This window comes from Podarcis vaucheri (genome assembly GCF_965113315.1).
Source record: "Podarcis vaucheri genome assembly, chromosome: 13".
Classification (NCBI taxonomy): Eukaryota; Metazoa; Chordata; class Lepidosauria; order Squamata; family Lacertidae; genus Podarcis; species Podarcis vaucheri.
Window position 1 is genome coordinate 2028850 of NC_138751.1, and position 22071 is coordinate 2050920.

At 51.1% G+C, this 22071-nt stretch overlaps 1 protein-coding gene across 10 annotated transcripts in view; it reads left to right on the plus strand.

Moving 5' to 3' along the window:
* Positions 1-20894, plus strand: part of CAMTA2 (calmodulin binding transcription activator 2) — a 62159-nt gene extending 41265 nt beyond the window's left edge. For 5 of the 10 annotated variants that reach the window (XM_082197501.1, XM_082197499.1, XM_082197498.1 and 2 more), the window contains exons 13-24: positions 3362-3540; positions 4354-4432; positions 6404-6707; positions 8325-8680; positions 9532-9719; positions 11707-11947; positions 13300-13371; positions 13579-13599; positions 15078-15304; positions 18694-18768; positions 19754-20624; positions 20670-20894. In XM_082197501.1, the coding sequence (XP_082053627.1) occupies positions 3362-3540; positions 4354-4432; positions 6404-6707; positions 8325-8680; positions 9532-9719; positions 11707-11947; positions 13300-13371; positions 13579-13599; positions 15078-15304; positions 18694-18768; positions 19754-19820 (1809 nt within the window). In that variant the 3' untranslated portion in view covers positions 19821-20624; positions 20670-20894. The remainder of the gene's footprint in view (positions 1-3361; positions 3541-4353; positions 4433-6403; positions 6708-8324; positions 8681-9531; positions 9720-11706; positions 11948-13299; positions 13372-13578; positions 13600-15077; positions 15305-18693; positions 18769-19753; positions 20625-20669) is intronic. The other 5 variants (XM_082197504.1, XM_082197502.1, XM_082197497.1 and 2 more) reach the window with 5 other exon arrangements.
* The last annotated feature ends 1177 nt before the right edge of the window (positions 20895-22071 follow it).

The window sequence follows — 22071 nt, forward strand, 5'->3', positions numbered from 1 at the left end:
GCGGAGAGAATGGGCTGGGAATTCTTTCCATTGAGATCAGCAGCCGGTTGCTGTTGTCTCAGGACCACTTGGCTCCTGGTGGGTGGGTGGGTGGGTTCTTGGATACCCCATAAGGGGAAAAGGGCAGATTTATTTTGTTTACCACACCGTCCCCGCTTCCAGTGGCAGGGAGTTCCACTGGCTATGCCCCCTTCCTTTCATCTGTCCCGAATCTTCAGCTTCATTGCATTTCCACCCATTCTGGGGTGCTGAGAGATTTCTCTATCCAATCTCCGCATGCCGGGCATAATTTTACAAACTTCCATCACGTTGCCTCTGATTCACCTTCTCTCTAAACTAAAAGAAAACCCCAATGCTTCGTAGGCGAGTCGCTCCCATCCCCTTGAATATTCTGGTTGTCTGTCCCTGAACCATTTTCCAAATCTTAATTCTGTTCCAAATCTTATTTCTGTTAATTTCTCAGTTTCCTCCTTTCCTATTGGTGATAGATTTTTTTGATAATAATTTGGTTTTATTGATATTCAGTTTAAATCCATAAACCTTTCCATATTCTTGAATGATTTCCAGCACTTTAGTAAGACTCTCTTTCAAATCTTTAGTTGTTATAATAAAATTGCCTGCAAACACCCTCAATTTATAATTACTACTTCCCAGATTTATCCCTTTAATATTTCCCCCCTCTCTGATTTGTTTAGTTTCCATTGTTAAGATCAATATTAACGAAGAGAGCAGACAGCCCTGTCTCGCCCCCTTGTTAATTTCGCTTTCCTGAGTTAGATTCCCATTTATTATAATTTTAGCTTTTCGTTTGGTACATATCTCGCTTGAATACCTTTACAATATTGATCTCCAAATTCCATCTCTTGCGACATACCCTTCACAAACTTCCAGGACACGTTGTCAAAGGCTTTCTCCGCGTCCACTGCCATTAAAACGGCTGGCTTATCTATTCTTAAACCCAGGTATTCCAGCCTTTTCCAAATCTATTAAAACGCAGACGGTGAGAACAGAGCCTGCCAGATGTCAAACAACTACCAGACTTTTAGAAAACATCCGAAGGCAGCCCTGTTTAGGGAAGCTTTTAATGTTTGATGTATTACAGTATTTTAATATTTTGTTGGAAGCCGCCAGAGTGGCTGGGGAAGCCCAGCCAGATGGGCGGGGTATACATAATAAATTATTATTATTATTATTATTATTATTATTATTATTATTATTAGCCCAGCCAGATGGACGGGGTATAAATAATAAATTATTATTATTATTATTATTATTATTATTATTATTAGCCGAGCCAGATGGGCAGGGTAGAAATAATAAATTATTATTATTATTATTATTATTATTATTATTATTATTATTATTATTGTTGTTGTTGTTGTTGTTGTTGTTGTTGTTGTTGTATTATTATCAGTATTATTATCAGTATTATTATCATCATTGTTATTATTATTAGTAGTAGTAGTAGGAGGCTGGCACCCAGGGCAGGAATTTGTCCAAAAGACACCCCCCCACACACACACACCTCTCCGTTTCACGAGCTCCAGAGGGTTTCACCTCTTTCTCCCCTCCCAGCCCAGAAAACCCCCAAATGCACTGCAAGCGGGGTGCGGGGTTGGACTAGATGACCGCTGAGGGTCCCTTCAGTTCTCTGGTTCCGTGTGTGCAGACCTCAGAAGGGCTTTTGCCTTTTGGCGGAGGGGGGGGGCGGGTTCCCTGTGGTTTGCAGCTGGGGAGGGCCAGACTCCCCACCCCCACCCCACACTTGCCAGGGCACCCTGACCCAGAGAGCAATTCTTCGAGCTCCTCGACTTGGGTTTCCCCTGGCTGGCGTCCGCGCTGGCATCCCGGCCTCGTGGGTGGCCCCCTTCTCCCACCCCACCCCCCAGCCCAGCAGGCTTTGCTCCCAAGGCCTCCCTCCTGGCGATAATTCGGGGGCTCTCGCGCCCTTTGCAGCTGGGCCTGCCCCCCAGCTGGAGAAATTTCCCCTTGAGGAACGGGAGTCCAGACTCTTGCCCCCGCAAATGGGGTTTACGGGGGTCTCGTGGCCCCTCTCTCCTTGTGGGGTGCCTGTAATTGGCAGTACCATGCCTGGGGGAGGAGAGCCAGAGAGCGGGGGGGGGGGAGAAAACAGACCCAAGGAAATTCGATTCTCAGCAGCTGCCTCTCTGACATTTCATTGTGGATTTGTGACTGAGAACCTCTGTGGCCAGCCATGCCTTTGAAGCGCCGCCTGGGACTCCCAGCAAGGGCAAGGAAACCACCTGTCAGGCGGCCTCCGAAACACTCAGGGCGGGCCTTCGCCAACCGGGCGCCCACTGAACTACAACTCCCATCACCCCCCCGGCCAGGGCAGCCGTGCTCCCCAAGTCTGGAGCGCGATGATGGTTGCAGAGAGCCTCGCCTTGACACGATGGGAAACCCACATCCCTCCAGCTGTTAAGATCCAGCTGGGTCTTTCCCTCTTTTGATTTATTTTTTACTTTGTATCTTTGTTATTTCTTTATTTCCTTTTCCTCTTTTTTGTTCCTTTAGAAATTTCCTATTCTCTTTCCCCCCAATTTTTTTTATTAGTTATCACAATATTGTAAACAAACAAACAAACACACAAGACAAACAAACATAAATCATAGCCTTATTGAAAATTACAGTTATTAACTTTGTTAAGTGACTTCCTCGCTTCCCTTTGGTTGAATTTCATTGCATGTCCTTTGAACGGTTTTCCAAATCCCAATTTTTATAAAATTTAACTTAAGCATTAACATCCTTAGATCTTCACCTTATGGAATTAAACGTATTAATTCATCACCTAACATAAATAAAATCCTTAGCCCATTAAGTATCTGCAAGCTATTTTCAGTTAGTTTAACTTAGCAAATTTAAGTAAGTAATCATTAAACTTATTCCATTCTTCCTGATACTCCTCCTCCAAAAAATCCATCTCCAAAAAAATCCATCTTCTTCGTCTGCCATTCTTCTATTATTGGTAATTCTTGGGTTTTCCACTTTTTAGCTAACAAAATACAAGCAGCAGTTGTGGCATACAAAAATAATTTAACATCTTTCTTGGGCAATTCCAAACTTGTTATTCCAAGAAGAAAGGCCTCTGGTTTAGAAATTTCCTATCCTCTACGTAATTTTCTTTTCCCTCATCGGTAAAGAGATAGCATATAACGTTCGTATAGATGTGTAAACTTTTAATCAATAAAGAATTTAAAAAATAAAGGTCCAGCTGTGCCGATGGGATTTGTAGTCCGAAACAGCTGCTTGGTTCTGGGGGGGCGGCAGAGAACGGCACCCCAGTTCTTGCCGATGCCCCAGCCTCCTGACCGGCCTCCTCCTCCTCCTCCTCCCCACCCAGGCTGCCTTGGACTCCTTCGAAGACCGGATCGTGGCCCTGTGCGAGAAGATGATGTCTCAGTCCTGCTGGCTGCGCTCGGAGACCCTCGTCCACCACGTCAGCTTCCGGGGGATGACCCTCCTCCACCTGGCCGCCGCCCAAGGGTACACCCGCCTCATCGAGACCCTCATCAAGTGGCGGTGAGTCCCCCCGGCCCCCGTGAGAGTGGCGCCGCTTCCCGGCAACTGAGCACTTCGAACACTGTTTTTAGGTGCTTTCTTTTTACTCCCAGCTTCCCGGAAAGTCTGTGAGTTTCAACCCCTGGCAGGGCCACCAGTTTGATGGCAGCGTGGCGCAGTGGTTATAGAGTGTGGGACTGGGATTAGTATGTTGAAATGGGGCGGTTGAGGGCAGCAGGCCAATCAGAGACCAGCAACCTGAATTCAGGAGCGTTTGCTTCCTCCAGCTGCGGAGGCTGAGGATTGTGGCTGGTCGCCTTCAATAGTCCTCCTCCATGGGTTTGTCCATTTCTCCTGCAGCAGGGAGTTCCACAGTTGGACTGCACACTGCACGAATAAGTCCTTCCTTTGGTCTGCCTTTAATCCCCTAACTCTCGGCTTCACTGGATGCCCTCGAGTCGCTCCATCCCTTCCATCATTCAGATGGGCAGGGTACTATTATTATTATTATTATTATTATTATTATTATTATTACATGTAAGTTGCTTCCTTACGTTATTAGCAGACCGCAGCTTCCCAGTCCTATGCTCAGATCAGGGTGTTGAAAAAGTAGCCTAGATTCTCCCCTCTGCTTTTTTGGAGAGCCAGCTGTGCTCGCGGCTTTCCTGTGGCAATGAGTTCCACGTGCCAATTGCGTGCTGCGTGCAGAAGCACTTCCTTTGCCAGCGCAGTTCGCGGGGGGGGGGGGGACTGGAGGCGAGGCTGTTGCTGGCCTGACACACACACACACACCCCCGCTCCCTCCCTGAGCCTGACCTGATTCCTTCCCCTCAGGAACCTCAACGCCCAGAGCCTTGACCTGGAGCAGGAAGTGGACCCCCTCAACGTGGACCATTTCTCCTGCACCCCCCTGGTGAGTTGACCCTTGAGAGTGGGGTGGGGGGCTCAAGCAGCATGAAGACACCCACTCACCCTAGAAAACAGCGTCTCTGCAATCCCACTTCTCGTGGAATAAAAAAGTTGGAAGGGACCCCCAAAGGTCATCTAGCCCAACCCGCTGTGAAGCAGATGCGAAATCTCACTTAAGACCTTTCCTCCCACGCCATCTCCCTCCAGTCTTCCTGTGGTTGGAGCGCGGGGGGTGCAGGTGGAGTTTGGGGCCCACAAGAACGTGTTTTTTATTATTACCATTGAAATACAACACGTAAAAGGTGGGGTTTTTTAAAGTGAAATAACAGCATATTATCATTATCATCATCATCATTATTAAAATACAACACACAAAAAGGAGTGGGTTTTTTTTTAGTGAAATACAGTGGTGCCCCGCAAGACGAATGCCTCGCAAGACGGAAAACTCGCTAGACGAAAGAGTTTTCCGTTTTGGAGGTGCTTCGCAAAACGAATTTCCTATGGGCTTGCTTCGCAAGACAAAAATGTCTTGCGAGTTCCTGTGGGGTTTTTTCCTCCCCCCCCCCTTTTCTAAGCTGCTAAGCCGCTTATCAGCTGATCCGATCAGCAGATAAGCCGCTAAAAGCCGCTAATAGCGCTAATTTGCTAATCCGTCAATGGGCTTGCTTCGCAAGACAAAAAAACCGCTAGACGAAGAGAATCACAGAATGGATTCTTTTTGTCTTGCGAGGCACCACTGTAACAGCTTTTGTTATCATTTAAATATAACATGTTAAAAGTGTGTGTTTTTTAATGAAAAAGGATAAAAAGAAAGAGAATGGTACAGGGGTGTCCAATCGGTTGATCGCGGGGTGTCCCTGGTCGATCCCTGATCGATGCCCCCCTAAAAAGCTCAACAATTTTGGGTAATCCAATGGGTAGATCACTGCCAGTGATCTGCGCAGTTTTTTTATAGTGGGAGTAGATCCGAGTCTCTTGGAAACTGGACATCCCTGGTATAGTATATCACTATAACAATTGCTTGCAATTACAGTTTTCAAGTTCCAAATTTATAACGAAATTTGCCCATGCCGAGGCTACACCTGTAAGCAATCTGCTCACAGGTGGGTCTTGATTTGGCATAGCTGTCAACGTTTCCCTTTTTTTAAAGGGAAATTCCCTTATTCCGAATAGGATTCCTCGCGAGAAAAGGGAAAAGTTGACAGCTATGGATTTGGGCCGGGGCAGCAAGGACTAACTCCCTGCTCCTGCTAAGAGCCGCTGCCCAGTTCCTGCCCCGTGTGCCATGACTCCAAGAGGGACGGGAACTTGCTTTTTGAAACCAACGACAGCTCTGCTTCGTGGGGCGTCTGCTACCCTGTGCCCCTGCCCTCTTTTTTATTTCTATAAAAAAATATTAGATTTCCCACAATAATAACAAAAACCACAAAGCAGAATGACACACAAAAGCAGGAAAAAAAATACATCAATGAACGAAAGAGGAAAAAAAGAAACAATAAACAGATAAACAATAACAACAAACTTAATTCTTTACAAATCCAACCTTTTAAACATCTTGGTTGACTTCCTCTAGTCCCTCTCTTCTGAGTTTCCTTGTAGTTGAAAGTAACAGTTTTCCAATATCATTATTGAACTAAAACAGTTTCCAATTATAGTCCATCTTATTCACTTTTCTTAATATTCTAAATCCCATTTATTTAATTATAACTTCGTTTAATCCTAGGCCTAGTAATTTCTAATTTTTTATATTACAACAATTATTCAAATAGTCCTTAAATTTCCTCCAGTCCTCTTGAAACTCCTCTTCTTTCGCGGATTCTTCCAGTCAGGTTGGCTAGCTCCGAAAAGTCCCATCATCATCACCTGTGCCCCTGCCCTCTTGGGTGCCACCTAATGCCACCCCATGCATGCAAGTTGCACCCGCGCTCACCCTCTTAATTCCACCCTGTGTTTCCCCCCACTTCTCTTCCGCTAGATGTGGGCCTGCGCCCTGGGCCACCTAGAAGCCGCCCAGCTGCTCTACCGGTGGAACAGCAACGCCCTCGCCATCCCTGACTCCTTAGGCCGCCTCCCGCTGACCGTGGCTCGCTCCCGGGGCCACGTCAAGCTGGCCACGTGTCTGGAGGAATTGCAGCGCCAGGAGGAGCGCCTGGAACCACAGCCGGCCACGGAGCCGCTCCTAGATGTCTCCGGGGGTCCCGCGAAGGCCGGCGGTTGCCCACGCAGGCCGGCAGAAGCCCTGCACATCCCCTCCCCGCTCTCGGCCAGTCCAGACACAGGTAGGCGCAGGGGCCGGCTGCCCCGTTTTTTCGGAAAAAAATACGTTTCACGTTCAGTGGGCTGAAAAAAGGCTTCTGCCGCCTTAGGGGGCTTTTTGGTTTAGAGTAGTGTTTCCCAAGGTGGGACGCGGGTGGCGCTGTGGGTTAAACCACAGAGCCTAGGGCTTGCCGATTGGAAGGTCGGCGGTTTGAATCCCCGCGACGGGGTGAGCTCCCGTTGTTCAGTCCCTGCTCCTGCCAACCTAGCAGTTCGAAAGCACGTCAAAGTGCCAGTAGATAAATAGGTACCGCTCCGGCGGGAAGGTGAACGGTGTTTCTGTGCGCTTCTCTGGTTCGCCAGAAGCGGCTTAGTCATGCTGGCCACATGACCCGGAAGCTGGACGCCAGCTCCCTCGGCCAATAAAGCGAGATGAGCGCCGCAACCCCAGAGTCGGCCACGACTGGACCAAACGGTCAGGGGTCCCTTTACCTTTAGTGTTTCCCAAACCTGGGGCTCCAGCTGTTTTTGGACTGTAATTCCCATCATCCCTAGCTAGCAAGACCGGTGGTCAGGGATGATGGGAGTTGCAGTCCCAAAACAGCCAGAGACCCAAGTTTGGGAAACACTGGTTTGAAGGGAAAGCAAATAAAGGGGGAACGCGACAGGGGATTATAAACATATGCCTGGTTTGGATGGAAAGAGGTTTTCTTCCCTCTCTCCCTTGGAAATCCAAGGGAAGCTGAATGTTGGGAGATAATATAGAAACCTAGAACTAGATAGTACATTGGCTCCCAGGACGTTTCCGAGCACAATTCAAAGTGTTGGTGCTGACCTTTCAAGCCCTAAACGGCCTCAAAGGACCAGTATACCTGAAGGAGCGTCTCCATCCCCATCCTTCAGCCCGGACACTGAGGTCCAGCTCTGAGGGCCTTTTGGTGGCTCCCTCCCTGCGAGAGGCCAAGTTACAGGGAACCAGGCAGAGGGCCTTCCCGGTGGTGGCCCCCGCCCTGTGGAACGCCCTCCCACCAGATGTCAATGAAATAAACAACTTTCTGACTTTCAGAAGACATCTGAAGGCAGCCCTGTTCAGGGAAGTTTTTCATGTTTGATGTATTATTGTGCTTTTAATATTCTGCTGGGAGCCGCCCACAGAGGCTGGGGAAACCTAGCCAGATGGGTGGGATATAAATCATAGAATATTATTATTATTATTATTTATAGTGTTGGAAGGGAACCCGAGGGTCATGTAGTCCAGCCCCCTACGACGCAGGGATTCGGGGCAGATTTATTTGCTTTATTTCATCAAAGTTGCACCCTGTTTGATTTTATTTATTTTTTTAAATTACAATCCCTCAAGGCAGCTTATGAAAAAAGATGAAACCGTAGAGCTATTTGGAAGAAAGAGGAACAGCAGAAAGTGGGGGAAATGGCAGGCCCAATTCAGATTGAGACTCCCGTCTGTGGATCAGACCCAATGGACCACGTGGCCCTCCGTGTTCCCACAGTAGCCAGGCAGTTGCCTCCGTGGGGAACCCAGCAGGCAGGATTCGAACACAAGAGCCGCGCTCTCCCTCTCTGTGGGGCCTGGGAGCCAGGATGGCGAGACCCTTCTCTCACGCCTCCCCTTCCTTCCGCAGGGCTGAGCACCGCCAGCGGGGTCTCGTCCCCCTCCGAGCTCTCCGAGGGCTCCGTCTCCATCACCTCGGCCTACTCCAGCGGATCGGCGCTGCGGGAATCCCCCGCCTACAGCCCCGAAGCGGAGGGCGCCATGGACGTCTGCCAGGCCCCGGTCCCCGAGAGCATCGCCGGCTGGTACCTGCGGGAGAGCCCCAGCCCGGCCCACGCCCTGCCCCACGCCGCCCCCTTCTTCATGGACTACGACGAGGTGGGGGCCCACGCAGGAGCCCCCGAACCAGACCTGGAGCCGGAGCTGCTGGGCTACGGCGAGAACGCCGAGAACGAGGAGTACCTGCCGGCCACGGACGTCCTGCAGGTGCACACCTTAAGACTGTAGAGCAGGAAGGAGGTTCCCCAAAGGTCATCCAGTCCAACCCCACCCTGGCCACGCAGAAATCACAGCCGTCTAACCTCGGCTTTAAAAACCCCAACCTTCTGTTTATTAGTACGATGGTTATTTGGAGTCCACCGCCTTCTGTGGTCCTGAAATCATAGCATTGTCGGGTTGGAAGGGACCTCCAATGGTAATCCAGTCCAACCCCGCCTGCAATACAGGAATTGCAGCCAAATGATTCCTAGCAGATGGCCATCCTGCTTTAAAAAAGCCCGTGAAGAAGGGTCTGCCTCCTTCTGTGGTCATCTGTTCCGCCATTGAACAGTCAACTGTTCAGGGTCCAGGGTCCTTGTCTCTTCTCGTCAGAGAGGCAGTGATGGTGTAGTGGTTAGCGTCGGGCTAGGAGCTGGGTTCAAATCCTCCCCTCTGCCACGAAGCTCACTGGGGTGACCTCGGGGGCCAACCGCTGCCTCTCTCGGCTGACCTCGCAGGGTTGTTGCAGGGATTCACTGAGGACTAGGGAGGGACCAGGGTTCGAATCTCCCCCTACACAACTCGGTGGCCGTCAATCTCACTGGGTGCGGCACACTGCCTCTCACAGGCTAACCTAGAATTGGGAGGGACTCCCAAAGTCATCTAGTCCAACCCCCGGCAGTGCAGGAATACAATCCTCGCAGGGTTGTTGGGGGGCGGGATGAAATGAAGAAGGGGAAAATAATTCTCATGCCGCTTTGAGCTGCTTGGAGAAAATCATGGGATAGGGATGCAGTAAATGTCCCACAAAGGGGACCCTGGCGCCAACGGCCTCTTTCTCTTCTCCGGCCCCCGGCCAGGTGGACATGATCACTTTGGCCAAGCAGATCATCGAGGCGACACCCGAGCGCATCAAGCAGGAGGACTTCAGCTCCTCCGAGGCGCCTCTCCGAGAGCGCCCGGGGAACCTGGGGCTGAACGAGACCATGAGCTGGCTCGCCAGCTACCTGGAGAACGTAGACCAGCTGCCCAACTTCTCCCAGCGAAGGTAAGTGTCTTCTCTTCCTCCTAGGCGGGTGGGCAGGGTGGGCTTCTCCTCTCCCAGCATTGCAGACCCCCACCTTCAGGTGAGAAGTCAAAGAATCAGTGAATTGTGGAGTGGAGAGGGGCCCCCAGAGGTTCTGTAGTCCAACCCCCTGCAGTGCAGGGATTGCAGCTGAAGAATCCCTGACCAATGGGCAGCCAAGTTCCATTTAAAAGCCTCCAGCGAAGGAGAGCCCACTGCGTCCTTCCAAAGGAGTCCGTTCCCCTGTCAAACAGCTTTTACCGTCAGAAAGTCCTTCCCAGCATTTAGCTCTCATGCCCTCCAACTTTCCTCATTCAATTCTGTACATCACTGCTAAGCATTTCCTTCTGGGCAAGTGCAACGTTCATTAGAGGAAACACACAAAACGGCAGTACAGTCATACCTCAGGTTACAGCCGCTTCAGGTTGCGTCTTTCCGGGTTGCGGACTGCTGAAACCCAGACGTACCGGAACGGGTGACTTCCGAGTTTCGATAAATCGCACTTTGCACATGCACAGAAGCACCAAATCGCAAGCCACACGTGCGCAGATGCAGGTTGCGAATGTGCATCCCACACGGATCATGTTTGCAACCCGAGCGTCCGCTGTATTTTAAACATCTTTGGATTTATGTACAGTGGTACCTCGGTTTATGAACTTAATCCAGAAGTCCGTTCTTAAACCGAAACCATTCCTAAACCGAGGCGCACTTTCCCTAATGAGGCCTCCCGCCGCCGGTGCCCTTCCACCGTTCAGATTCTGTTCTTAGACTGAGGTAAAGTTTGCAAACCAGGACACTGCTTCTGGTTTTGCAGAGTTCATAAACCGAATAATTTGTAAACAGCTGTTCTTAAACCGAGGTGCCACTGTACTGTATTGCATTTTGAAAAAGAGAACCCTAAATCCATAAATACAACCAACTAGCACTGATGCTGGTGTAGAACAGAATGTCCCTATTTTCATCTGAGGAATGTTGGAGGCTACAGAATCTCCTTGCTTTTGCCATTTGAAGCCATGAGTTCAAATCCTTCCCTCCTGAGCAGCAGAAAACAAGCTTGCTCCCTTTTCCATACGACAGGCCTTGAGATAAGTGAAGATGGCTCTCATATCTCCTCTCAGTCTCCTCTTTTCCTGGCTAAACATACCCACCTCCTTCAACCGTTCCTCATCAGGCTTGACTTCCAGACCCTTGATCATTTTGGTCACCAACCTCTGCGCACCTTCCAGCTTGTCAACATCCTTCATAAATGGTGGCGCCCACAATTGGACACAGTATTCCAAATGTGGTCTGATTAAGGCGGAATAGGTAAAGGGACCCCTGACCATTAGGTCCAGTCGGGGCCGACTCTGGGGTTGTGGCGCTCATCTCGCCTTACTGGCCAAGGGAGCCGGCGTACAGCCTCCGGGTCATGTGGCCAGCATGACTAAGCCACTTCTGGTGAACCAGAGCAGCGCATGGAAATGCCGTTTACCTTCCCGCCGGAGCAGTACCTATTTATCTACTTGCACTTTTGTGCTTTCGAACTGCTAGGTTGGCAGGAGCAGGGACTGAGCAACGGGAGCTCACCCTGTCATTGCGGGGATTTGAACCACCGACCTTCTGATCAGCAAGCCCTAGGCTCTGTGGTTTAACCCACAGCGCCACCTGCTTCCTAAGGAATAGAGCAGAAGTATTACTTCCCTCGATCGGGACACTCACTTTCTGATGCAGCCTAGAACAGCGTTCACCTTTTTTGCTGCTGCATCACACTCTTGGCTCACGTTCAGACCCCCAGATCCTTTCCGCATGGGCTGGTGCTGAGCCAAGCGTCCCCCACCCTGTATTTGTGCCCCCTGGTTCTTCCGGGGTTCATTTCGTTCGTTTTGGCCCAGCTCTCCAGTCCATTCAGGTCCTCTGGAGTCCCGATTCTGCCTTCTTCGATATCAGCTCGTTGCTCACCCTTCCCCCCCTCCCCACATTTCTCTTCCAGGTCCCTGGCGTCCTCCCCCTCCGGCCACTCCTGCCTGAGCCCCCTGCCCTCCCCGCTGGGGGAGCTGTCCTTTGACCGCCTCCCCCCGCCCCCCACGGCGGCCAGCTGGGCCGAGTTCCTCAACGCCTCTGCCAACGGGAAGATGGAGAGCGACTTCGCTTTGCTGACCTTGTCGGACCACGAGCAACGTGAGCTCTACGAGGCGGCCAAAATCATCCAGACCGCCTTCCGCAAGTACAAGGTAGGTCTTGTCCAGGGAGGCGCTTTGGCGGACGGGGGCCTGCTTCCTTCTGGGTTTGCCGGTCAGTTTCCCTGCCCACCCCAACAAGCATCTAGCTACCCCTCTTGGAGACCAGGCACTGGGGCGAGCGGGTACGTGATTCGCCTCCTACCCTTTTCTTCTCCACAACAACCCCCAAGGCGGGCTAGGCTGAGAGATGGAGACTGCGAGCTTCGTGGCTGAGTGGGATTCGAACCCAGACCATAGGGCTCTCTTTATTGCAATTATTTGTATGGTTTTAATAGACTTTACACACACACACATACTGTAGTTTTAATTCTACGAATGTTAAATTGTTTTCTAATTCTTATTTTCCTATGTTTTAAGCTGTTCTCATTTTAATCCATAAGCTGCCTTGAGTCCCCGCCAGGGTATGAATAAATACATAATAAAAGTAGTAATAATAATAGCCTGACACTCACTAACCGCTATACCATGCTGCCTCTCGTTCCTCTAGTGCAGTATTTGGTGGCTCTTGCAGAACAGCTCAGATTTCACAGTTGGAAAGTCTCTAGCCTGTAGCAAACAGTCATAGTCCAAGGCATTATTATTATTATTATTATTGTTATTATTTTAAAATTTGCATACCGCCCTTCACTCAGGGCTGTTCACAGCATAAAAATGAAAGATAAAATACACAAATGACCAATAACCTCTCTTCCACAAACACATCTAAAAGACCAGAGAATGCTAATCAGAGAAAGGACTGACTATAGATTGCGTTTCTGGTTTCTTCCAGCATTAATTCATTTCGAGTTATAACCTCGTCAGCAAGTTTCCGATTAAAAATTCTGGATTCTTGTAGTGGGGACCAGATTTTTATATCATAATCAATACCTGATGAGGCTAGAATTGGGTCCCCTTCCAAGGTAGCCCCACATAGAGCGCATAGCAGTAGTCCAAGCGGGAGATAACTAGAGCATGCGCCACTCTGGCCAGACTGTCTGCGGGCAGGGAGGGTCTCACCCTGCGCACCAGATGGAGCTGGTAGACAGCTGCCCTGGACACAGAATTAACCAGGAAAGCCAGGAAGTCCATTAAAAAAAACGATTGAGGTGGAGAGAAGTGTGTTGGTTAAGTCCCTGAGATTTACAAACTCCTCTTCTGCCTCCTTCCTCATAACCTGGAGTTTGTCACAGGCTGCCTCTCCCACTGACAAAACTTGCTGGCGCCCCCTAATGTTGACCTCCAGGACTTCCACCCTACCTGTCCCAGCCTCTGCCTTCCCTTGTGCTCCTTGGAGGGGGTCTGCGTCGGGGGGTCTCACCTGGCCTGCCTTTCTCTCCCCCCCCCGCCCCCTCGGTTTCTGGCAGGGTCGTCGGCTGAAGGAGCAACAGGAGATGGCAGCCGCCGTCATCCAGCGGTGCTACCGGAAGTACAAGCAGGTAAGGCCCAGCCAGGAGGGAGAAGGTGGGGAGAGGTGTGGGATTGCTCCGAGGGAAATGGTAGAACCAAAGGGACCCAGGGGTCATCTAGCCTGACCCACCGCTGGGCTCTTTTCCCCTAACTCTCGGGGGAAGTGGCCGCCCCATGCTAGCAGCCCGCCGCCCCACAAACTAACCTGTGCTTGTTATTTCTCTCTGTCTTGCAAGCTAACCTGGATTGCCCTGAAGGTAAAAGAGGAGAGGAGGGGGCCGTGTGTGTGTGTGTGTGTGTAGCAGGGGGGAGCTTGCCCCTGCTTTCAAGGGGAGGGGAATATCTGCCCTTGATTCCACTGGGGAGCCCAGCGAAACCTTTTCCAGGTGACTTGCAATTACCGTATTTTTCTCTTCGTAAGACGTACCTGGCCATAACATGCAGCTAGTTTTTAGAGGAGGAAAACAAGAAAAAAAATATTCTGAACGAAACAGTGGATGTATGATTTTTGTGGTTCATTCTGTGGCCACGGGCGTGTGATTTGACGGTGATTTTGGGGTGACCCAATGCAAAAATCTTGAAGATCCATGTGGATCCGTGCTTTGTAACCACGTTTTTGCGCCATTGCAAAAACACGCCATTGGGTGCGTGATCTTTTTGCTGCAGGCTGCAGCCATGGACATGCTATGTGATCTGATGGTGAATTTGGGGTGACCCAATGCAAAAATCCTGAAGATCCATGGGCTTTTACCTCCCCCCTTATCTCTCTCCCGATCCCACCAATCAGCTGTTTCCTTTCAACACTCCCTTCCCTCTTGTTTGCCTTAGTGTCTTTTCCTTTTTTGCTCCTCCTTTTCTTCTAATTTCTCTCCTTATTGCTTTAGTCTTCCTGTTTCCCCCCTTTGCAAGTTTGCTGTCTTTACCCTTCTCTCCCCGATCGGCAAACGATCAGCGGCTTCGTTTCAACACCCCTTTCCCTCTTTCAAAAAAATAGAGCATGATCAGATTTTTGCCCCTGGGCAATTCGGCTCCAGAGACACGCATTTGCTCCATAAGGTGCACAGTCATTTCCCCTGACTTTTTAGGAAGAAAAAAGTGCGTCTTATGGAGCGAAAAATACGGTATATGCCACTCTTTCCTCCAAGGGGCACCTGTGGATCTCGTCCCCCCCCTCCTCATTTAATCCACACAACAACCCTGCAGGGTGGGCTAGGCCTAGAGATAGTTCCTGGCCCAAGGTTTCCCCATGGCCTCATGGGGATTCGAACCCAGGTCTCCCGAGTCCTCACCTGACAGCTGCAGGCAGTTTGGGGGGATGGACGGCCCCCAGGAGAAGCACCCGGGAGAAGCTCCTCTCCACGGTTCGTGGAGGGGGACGGGCAGAGCGGTTTGTGCTTGATTCTTGAGCGGCATGGACCCCCAAAGGACATCTAGTCCAACCCCTGCAATGCGAGAATCCCTGACGGGTGGCCACCCGACCTCTATTGGAAACCTCGAAGCAAGTTACTCCCTTGTGGGCTCAATTCCATGTGGATGGATCCTGGAACCATAGAGTTGTAAGGGACCCCCCAAAGGTCATCTAGCCCAACCCGCTCTAATGGTTGAAAAGGTGCTGATGTGGTCGGTTGGTGGGGAGGTATCCGGCACGGCCTGGGTTCCCTGGGGCGTTTGGGGGTGTCAATTTGGAGACGGGGCTCCCTGAATAACCGCTTCCTGCTTCCCTCCCTCCGGTCAGTACGCCCTGTATAAGAAGATGACTCAAGCGGCCATCTTGATCCAGAGCAAATTCCGCAGCTACTACGAGCAGAAGAAGTTCCAGCAGAGCCGCCGCGCCGCGGTCCTGATCCAGCAGTACTACCGCAGCTACAAGGAGTACGAGAAGCTGAAGCAGGGGAGGCGTGCCTCTGCCGCCATGCAACAGAAGATCAAGTGGGTGCCTGGACGCCTGGGTCCCCCAGAAAGGTGGGCAGTGGCGGAGGGGGGATCCGGGAGAGAGCGCCCGCGCTGGCTGCCTCCGTTCAAAAGATCAGTGTCGTTCGTGTAACGTCTGTAGCGACAAATCCCTGAAGAGAACCGGGTTTCCCGCTTCGCAAGGAATGATAAAGGGCTCCCGCGCTTGGTGGGGGGGTCTTAAATTCCAAAATTTTTCAGCTGGGGGCCGGTCCGCTGTCCCTCAGACCTTGTGGGGGGCCGCGCTATATTTTGGGGGGGAAATATGAACGAATTCACAAATAACCCAGAGATGCATTTTAAATAAAAGCACACAATTCTACTCATGTAAAAACACGCTGATTACCGGACCATTTGCGGGCCGGATTTAGAAGGCGATTGGGCCGGATCCGACCCCCGGGCCTTAGTTTCCTACCCCTGCATTACGATGAACAGTGCTTTTGTTTCTTAAAAAACGTTTGGGGTACTCTCATTTTGCTACTCATATTGAAATACTGCCTCTCAATGAGGACAAGCTAAGATTCACAAAATGTTTAGGGGTATGTGTCCCCCCAGGAAAAACCCACTGACTATGCACAAGGCAGTTTACGAGCCGAAGAAACAACAAAACACAGCAAAGGCCGTGCGCTTTATAGCAATCTGATCCAATACAGTACAGTGGTACCTCTGGATGCGAACTGGATCTGTTCAGAAGCCCCATTTGCATCCAGAAGCGAACACAACCTGTGTCCACAGATCGCAATTCGCAGCTTCTGCGCATGCGTGTGACGCCATTTTGACCACCTGCGCATGCGCGAGCGGCGAAACCTGGAAGTAAGGCACTCCGTTACTTCTGGGTCGCCGCAGCGTGGAACCCGAAAATACTTATCCCAAAGCTACTTCAACCCGAGGTATGACTGTACCAAAAAGCCATAAAAACATACATTTAGAAGAAACAGCTGGCATATCCAATAAAGTAATGCACAATAATCCATTAGACTATAATAGCCCACGGCAAAATTAACTCTCGGAATATCTGCAAATAATAATCAGACAGAATCTCACTCTAATAAGCAATTGCTAAACTCTTTATTCTGCTGGCACCTGTCTGTCTCTGGCGGCAATGTGCACCTTATAATCAGTCAAAATAACAGCGAGTCACAATGCATAAAAAACCAGTCTGTAGAAAAGCATTTAAAAGCCTCAAATTGAGAAATATCCTTGGGAGAGGCAGTTGCTGGGTTGCACTTGCCTACGGCTGGGGGGCCCCTATCCCCCTCCAGCAGCTGGGATCCTGATAGCCCTCTCCTCCTCCTTGTATATATCCCATCCGCTTTTGATTTGGCGGCCCTGGCTGCTTCCAGTGGGAGAGAGTTCCGCAGTTGAACCCTGCGCTGCTGCGGGAAGAAGGACTTTCTCTCCTTACCGAGTCTTCCAGCATCAGGAAGGAAGGAGGGAGGGCCCACCGCAGCCCACCCCCCTGAGCACCTGCCGAGGCGAAGCCCTGGCGCGGCCCCCACCTGACCGCTCACGGCCCCAGCATCCTTGCCGCAGCCGGCCTCTCTCCGGCCAGCTCCCTGCCAGGACTGAGTGCAATATTATCCGTCCCGGCTGAGACCGTGTAGTAATTTTAGACTAGGTCATTCCTCTCCTTCCCTCTGGGCTTGACCGCGCGGCCTTTTTTCCAATGCTCTCTAGGGACTGGAAACTTGGCTAGTCTTCTGCCTTTTGGGGGAAGACCAAACCGCCCCTTCTCTGAGCCTGGGGAGATGAATGGCTCATGACTGCCCTTTCCTGCCAGCTGACCGAAGGCCAAGCAGGGGGATCTGTCCTAGTCTTACATTTCTGATTTATTTATTTGTTTGTTTGTTTGTTTATCTTGCTGGTAGTTTGTTTGTTTTCAATTTGTATCCTGCCCTTAATATTTCCCGCCCCGCCCCCTGCAAACACATTTTAAAGGCCATAGAATGTTAATCTGCCCAATGGCCTGGTTGTAGAGAAACGTTTTGTATAATAATAATAATAATAATAATAATAATAATAATAATAATAATAATTTATTTATACCCCGCCCTTCCCGGTTCAGAAAACCGGGCTCAGGGTGGCCAACAACAAATTTAAAACACTTAATTGATGCAACAAAAAAACCAGCATAAAATAACAATGAATTCGGAATTCAAAAATCAATTTAGGGGGGGAAATCCATCCAATAAACATTAGATTATCACCAGGGCTGGCTGGCTAAATTAGTCCTACTTGGGCCAGCGAGGAGACCAGGGGAGAATTAGCTGTGGGGTCTCAGAGCGGGGAATCTTCATAAAAAGGGGAAAGGGAGGGATGGAAGGGAAATAAGAGATCAGGCTGAATTCAAATTAAAGGCCAGGCAGAATAGCTCTGTCTTACAGGCCTGACGGAAGGAGGTTAAATCCTGCAGGGCCCTGGTCTCCTGGGACAGAGCATTCCACCAGGTTGGAGCCACCACTGAGAAGGCCCTGGCCCTGGTGGAGGATAATCTGACTTCCTTAGGGCCCTCTAAACTATGATTACTCATGGACCTTAAGGTCCTCTGCGGGGCAGACCAGGAGTGGCGGTCCCGTAAACACGAGGGCCCATTTGTGCCACCTAAAGATATGTAAGGAAGGCGCTAGGCGGCAGTGGCGTAGCGTGGGTTCTCAGCACCCGGGGCAAGGCAAGTAATTTGCGCCCCCTAACCCGTGGATTTGCGCCCCCTAACCCTAACCCCCAGATGTTGCCCCCGGTGCGGCCGGCACCCCTGGCACCCCCCACACTACGCCACTGCTAGGCGGGCCTCCCTGGGGAGGGTGTCCGTCCCACAAATGGAGAGCCACCCAAAAAAAGGCCCCGTTCTTGTGTTGCCACCCTCTGGACCTCTCGCGAAGGGGACAGACAAAGAAAGGTGTCGGGGGATGATTGCAGGATCCGATGGGTCAGTTCATACGGGGAAAGGAAAGTTTCACTACTGCTTAGCCAGAATCTCCTTTGATTTCATTTCTCGCTCCCTCTTCCATGGGAAAGCCCTTTAGATATTTGAAGAGGGCTACCATATCTCCTCTCAAGTCATACCCACCTCCTCCTTCAACCGTTCCTCATCAGGCTTGGTTTCCAGACCCTTGATCATCTCGGTCGCCTGCTCCACCTTTGTCAATCTCTTTCTTCAACTGGGGTGCCCAGAACTGGACACAGGACTCCTGTGAGGCAGAAGAGAGCAGTAATATGATCATAGAGGGTGTTAATCGCCTTCGCTTTTGTTGCTGCTGCGTCACACGGTGGGCTCACTTTCAGCCTGGGGTCCAGGGAGACAGCTGGGTCCCTTTGCGCTGTCCTGAGTACATGTTCGCTCCCTTGAACCCAGCACCCCTCCCAACACACGGCTCTCTCTTTCTCTCCCCCCCCCCCAACAGAGGAACGTTCCTAACCAAGAAGCAAGACCAGGCAGCTCGGAAGATCATGAGGTTCCTGCGACGTTGCCGACACAGGTAAGGTTGAAGGAAGGGAGCAGAGGCAGGCTTAGGTGGCTTAAAAGTCTTTGGGTGGACTGTCCTGGTCTTCTTTAAAAACAGTAGTAGTAATTATTATTTTTTCCAGCGTTATACAAGATAGCTGCAAAATGCAGTGTTGTCAAACAGGATCTGGTGGCGATAGGCATTCGTCCTGTTTGCAGAGTAGGCGAGAGAAGACTGCTGCCACTTTGAGGCTGCTCCACTAATAATAATAATAATAATAATAATAATAATAATAATAATATATTTGTACCCTGCCCATCTGGCTGGGTCTCCCGAGCCACTCTGGGCGGCTTCCAACAAAGATTAAAAATACATTAAAATGTCACACATTAAAAGCTTCCCGAAACAGGGCTGCCTTCAGATGTCTCCCAGAAGTTTGGTAGTTGTTGTTCTCTTTGACATCTGGTGGGAGGGCGTTCCACAGGGCGGGCGCCACCACCGAGAAGGCCCTCTGCCTGGTTCCCTGTAACTTGGCTTCTCGCAGTGTGCGAATAGAGTAGAATTATAGGTGAACTGGACTCCTTGGCAGGCTTTGAATAAACATATAGACAGATAATTTAATAATATGCGGAGAATAGCATGTGCTGAAAAATCAGAGAGAGGAGCTGAGGGAAGTCCGGGCTGGGATGGGAGGGTGGGTTTTTCTTGGGGAGGGGGGGAAATGGGGGGGAATGAGGATGATATGTTTTTGATAAATTGTTATGCTGAAATTCTTAATAAAAATTATTTTTTAAAAAAGAGTAGAATAATAGAAATGTATTTCATAATTTTCCAAGTTGCTAAGGGCTTTATAGACTAACAGCGGCAGCTCGAACTCGGCCCTGAAGCAAATTGGCGGCCAGAGCTGAATAAGCCGCATGGGAAGAATGGCAGAGTCGGAAGGGAACCCCAGGGGTCATCTAGCCCAACCCGCTGTGGTGGAACGCTTCTCACGCTTGCCCCCCATCTCTCCTTGCAGGATGAAGGAGCTCAAGCAGCGAGAGGAGCTGGAGGGGCCCTCACAGAAGCGGGGCCTGGCCACATAGCCCCCCCCCACCCGCCCTGAGCCCGACGGCCCGAGAAGGAGAGTCTTAAGCCCAGGCGAAGGAGGAGCTGGGGCAGGACTGTGCAATAGAGACTGGCTGAGTGGGGGGGACAAACTCCTTCTCCCTCCCCCTCCCTCCCCCCCAGGGTGGTGGGTGCAGAGGGCGCCCTGCAGTGCCTCCCCCCCCTGCGCCCCCCCACGCTTCGCCTTACATCGGTGCCAAGTCTTCACCCCGCTTCCCTCCCCCCTTTTACCCCCACGTGTGGGGCAGGGGCAGAGTAGCCGAGGTTTGGTTTGGGGGGGCAGGCAGCTGCCCCCTCCTCCTCCAAGCCCCGAATGCGCAGGCCTCCCCTCAAGCCAGGCCACTGGGCACCCACTCGGCTCAGTACTGCGTGCACTGGCCGGCAGCATCACCTCCAGGGTTTCAGGCAGCCCTGCTTGGCGCTGCCGGGATTGGACCCGGGACCTTCTGCAGGCGAGGCAAGGTGCTGCTGCAGCGGCCCTCCTCCAAGTCACTGACCTTTGGTCCATCCAGCCTACACTGACCGGCAGCAGCAGCAGCAGCTCTGGGGGATTTCAGGCTCCGGCACTCGGGAGATGCTGCCAGCGTCCTTCTGCATGCCTACTCTGCCAACGAGCCACGAGGGCACTTCCCGTTGGCCCAGCTAGTATTGCCTGCACGGACTGGCAGCAACAGCGGCTCTCCCGCAAGCCAGAGAGGGGATCCCACCCAGGCCTTCCTGGAGGTGCTTTTGGGGATTGAACCTTCTGCATGCCAAGCAAGTGTTCTGCTCACTCAGCTCCGGTGCCCCTTTGCAACTCCGAGGGGCTGCGTGTCCCCTGCTTGCAGAGGGTCCTTATTGAAGAAGCCCCCCCTTTCCTGTTCTCACTCCCCTCCTCTCTCCCACAATGCACTTTTGAATCCCCACCCCACCCTCAAAAAAAGCCGGCCCAATTTCTCCTGTGTACATCTTCCTTCTTCACAAGTGTACATATCTAGCCTGTCCGGGGCTGAGCTGCTGGATCTCACGGGGTCCCTCTCTCCCTCCCTCCCCACCCCAAAGCCCCCTCACCCTCTATCTCCAACCCTACCACCACCACCTTAGCCTCCCCTCCTGTAAATATTTGTAACATATGGACAAAAGAAGAAGAAAAAAAAGCTATACTGCAGAATCTATTTAAAATGTGAAGGCATCTTTGCTTCCGGGGGGGGGAGGGAGTTGCATGGGTTTTAATTTCGGAGCCACGCCCACCGTCGTCGTGTATTTAAGCCCCGCCCACCCGACCGCTTCCCCCCCTTTCCATCTGTCATTTCTACAGTTTTTTGCATGAGTTTTCATTTGTTTGTACAAATTTACATTAAACCGCCAAAAAAAAATTTAAAAAAATTGTGTGAGTGTAATTAATTGGAAATGCTCTCCCGTACGAGGATCAAACCCGTTACCCTGGTGTTATCTGCACCAAGCGATGTGGGGTGAAAAGGAGCTTGTCCCACAGCAATGTGGGGCTTGGTTTATTACGCTCAGGGGCACAGCTCTGCCTATTATCAGCACCGGGGTTGCAAATCGGACCTTCCACCGCTGCCTCTGAGCATGTGCCGAGTGAGTTTTTGTAACTGCGGAATCGCAAAGTTGGAAGGGACACACCCCCCACCCTGCGCAGTGCAGGAATCACAGCTGTGATATTTTGGGGGTTTTTTTATTTGCACACACACAGGCTGAGCCTAATATGACTCTTAACACCTGCACCTGGCCAGGTAGCAACAAGGGGAGTCACCTTTCTTGTTGTTTAGTAGTGCCTGACTCTTCGTGGCCCCCTGGACCAGAGCACGCCAGGCCCTCCTGTCTTCCACTGCCTCCCGCAGTTTGGTCAAACTCATGCTGGTAGCTTCGAGAACACTGTCCCACCATCTCGTCCTCCGCCGTCCCCTTCTCCTTGTGCCCTCCATCTTTCCCAACATCGGGGTCTTTTCCAGGGAGTCTCCTCTTCTCAGGAGGCGGCCAAAGTCTTGGAGCCTCAGCTTCAGGATCTGTCCTTCCAGTGAGCACTCAGGGCTGATTTCCTTCAGAATGGAGAGGTTGGATCTTCTTGCAGTCCATGGGACTCTCAAGAGTCTCCTCCAGCACCAGAATTCAAAAGCATCCATTCTTCGGTGATCAGCCTTCTTTATGGTCCAGCTCTCACTTCCATACATCACTACTGGGAAAACCAGAGCTTTAAGTGTACGGACCTTTGTCGGCAAGGTCACCTTT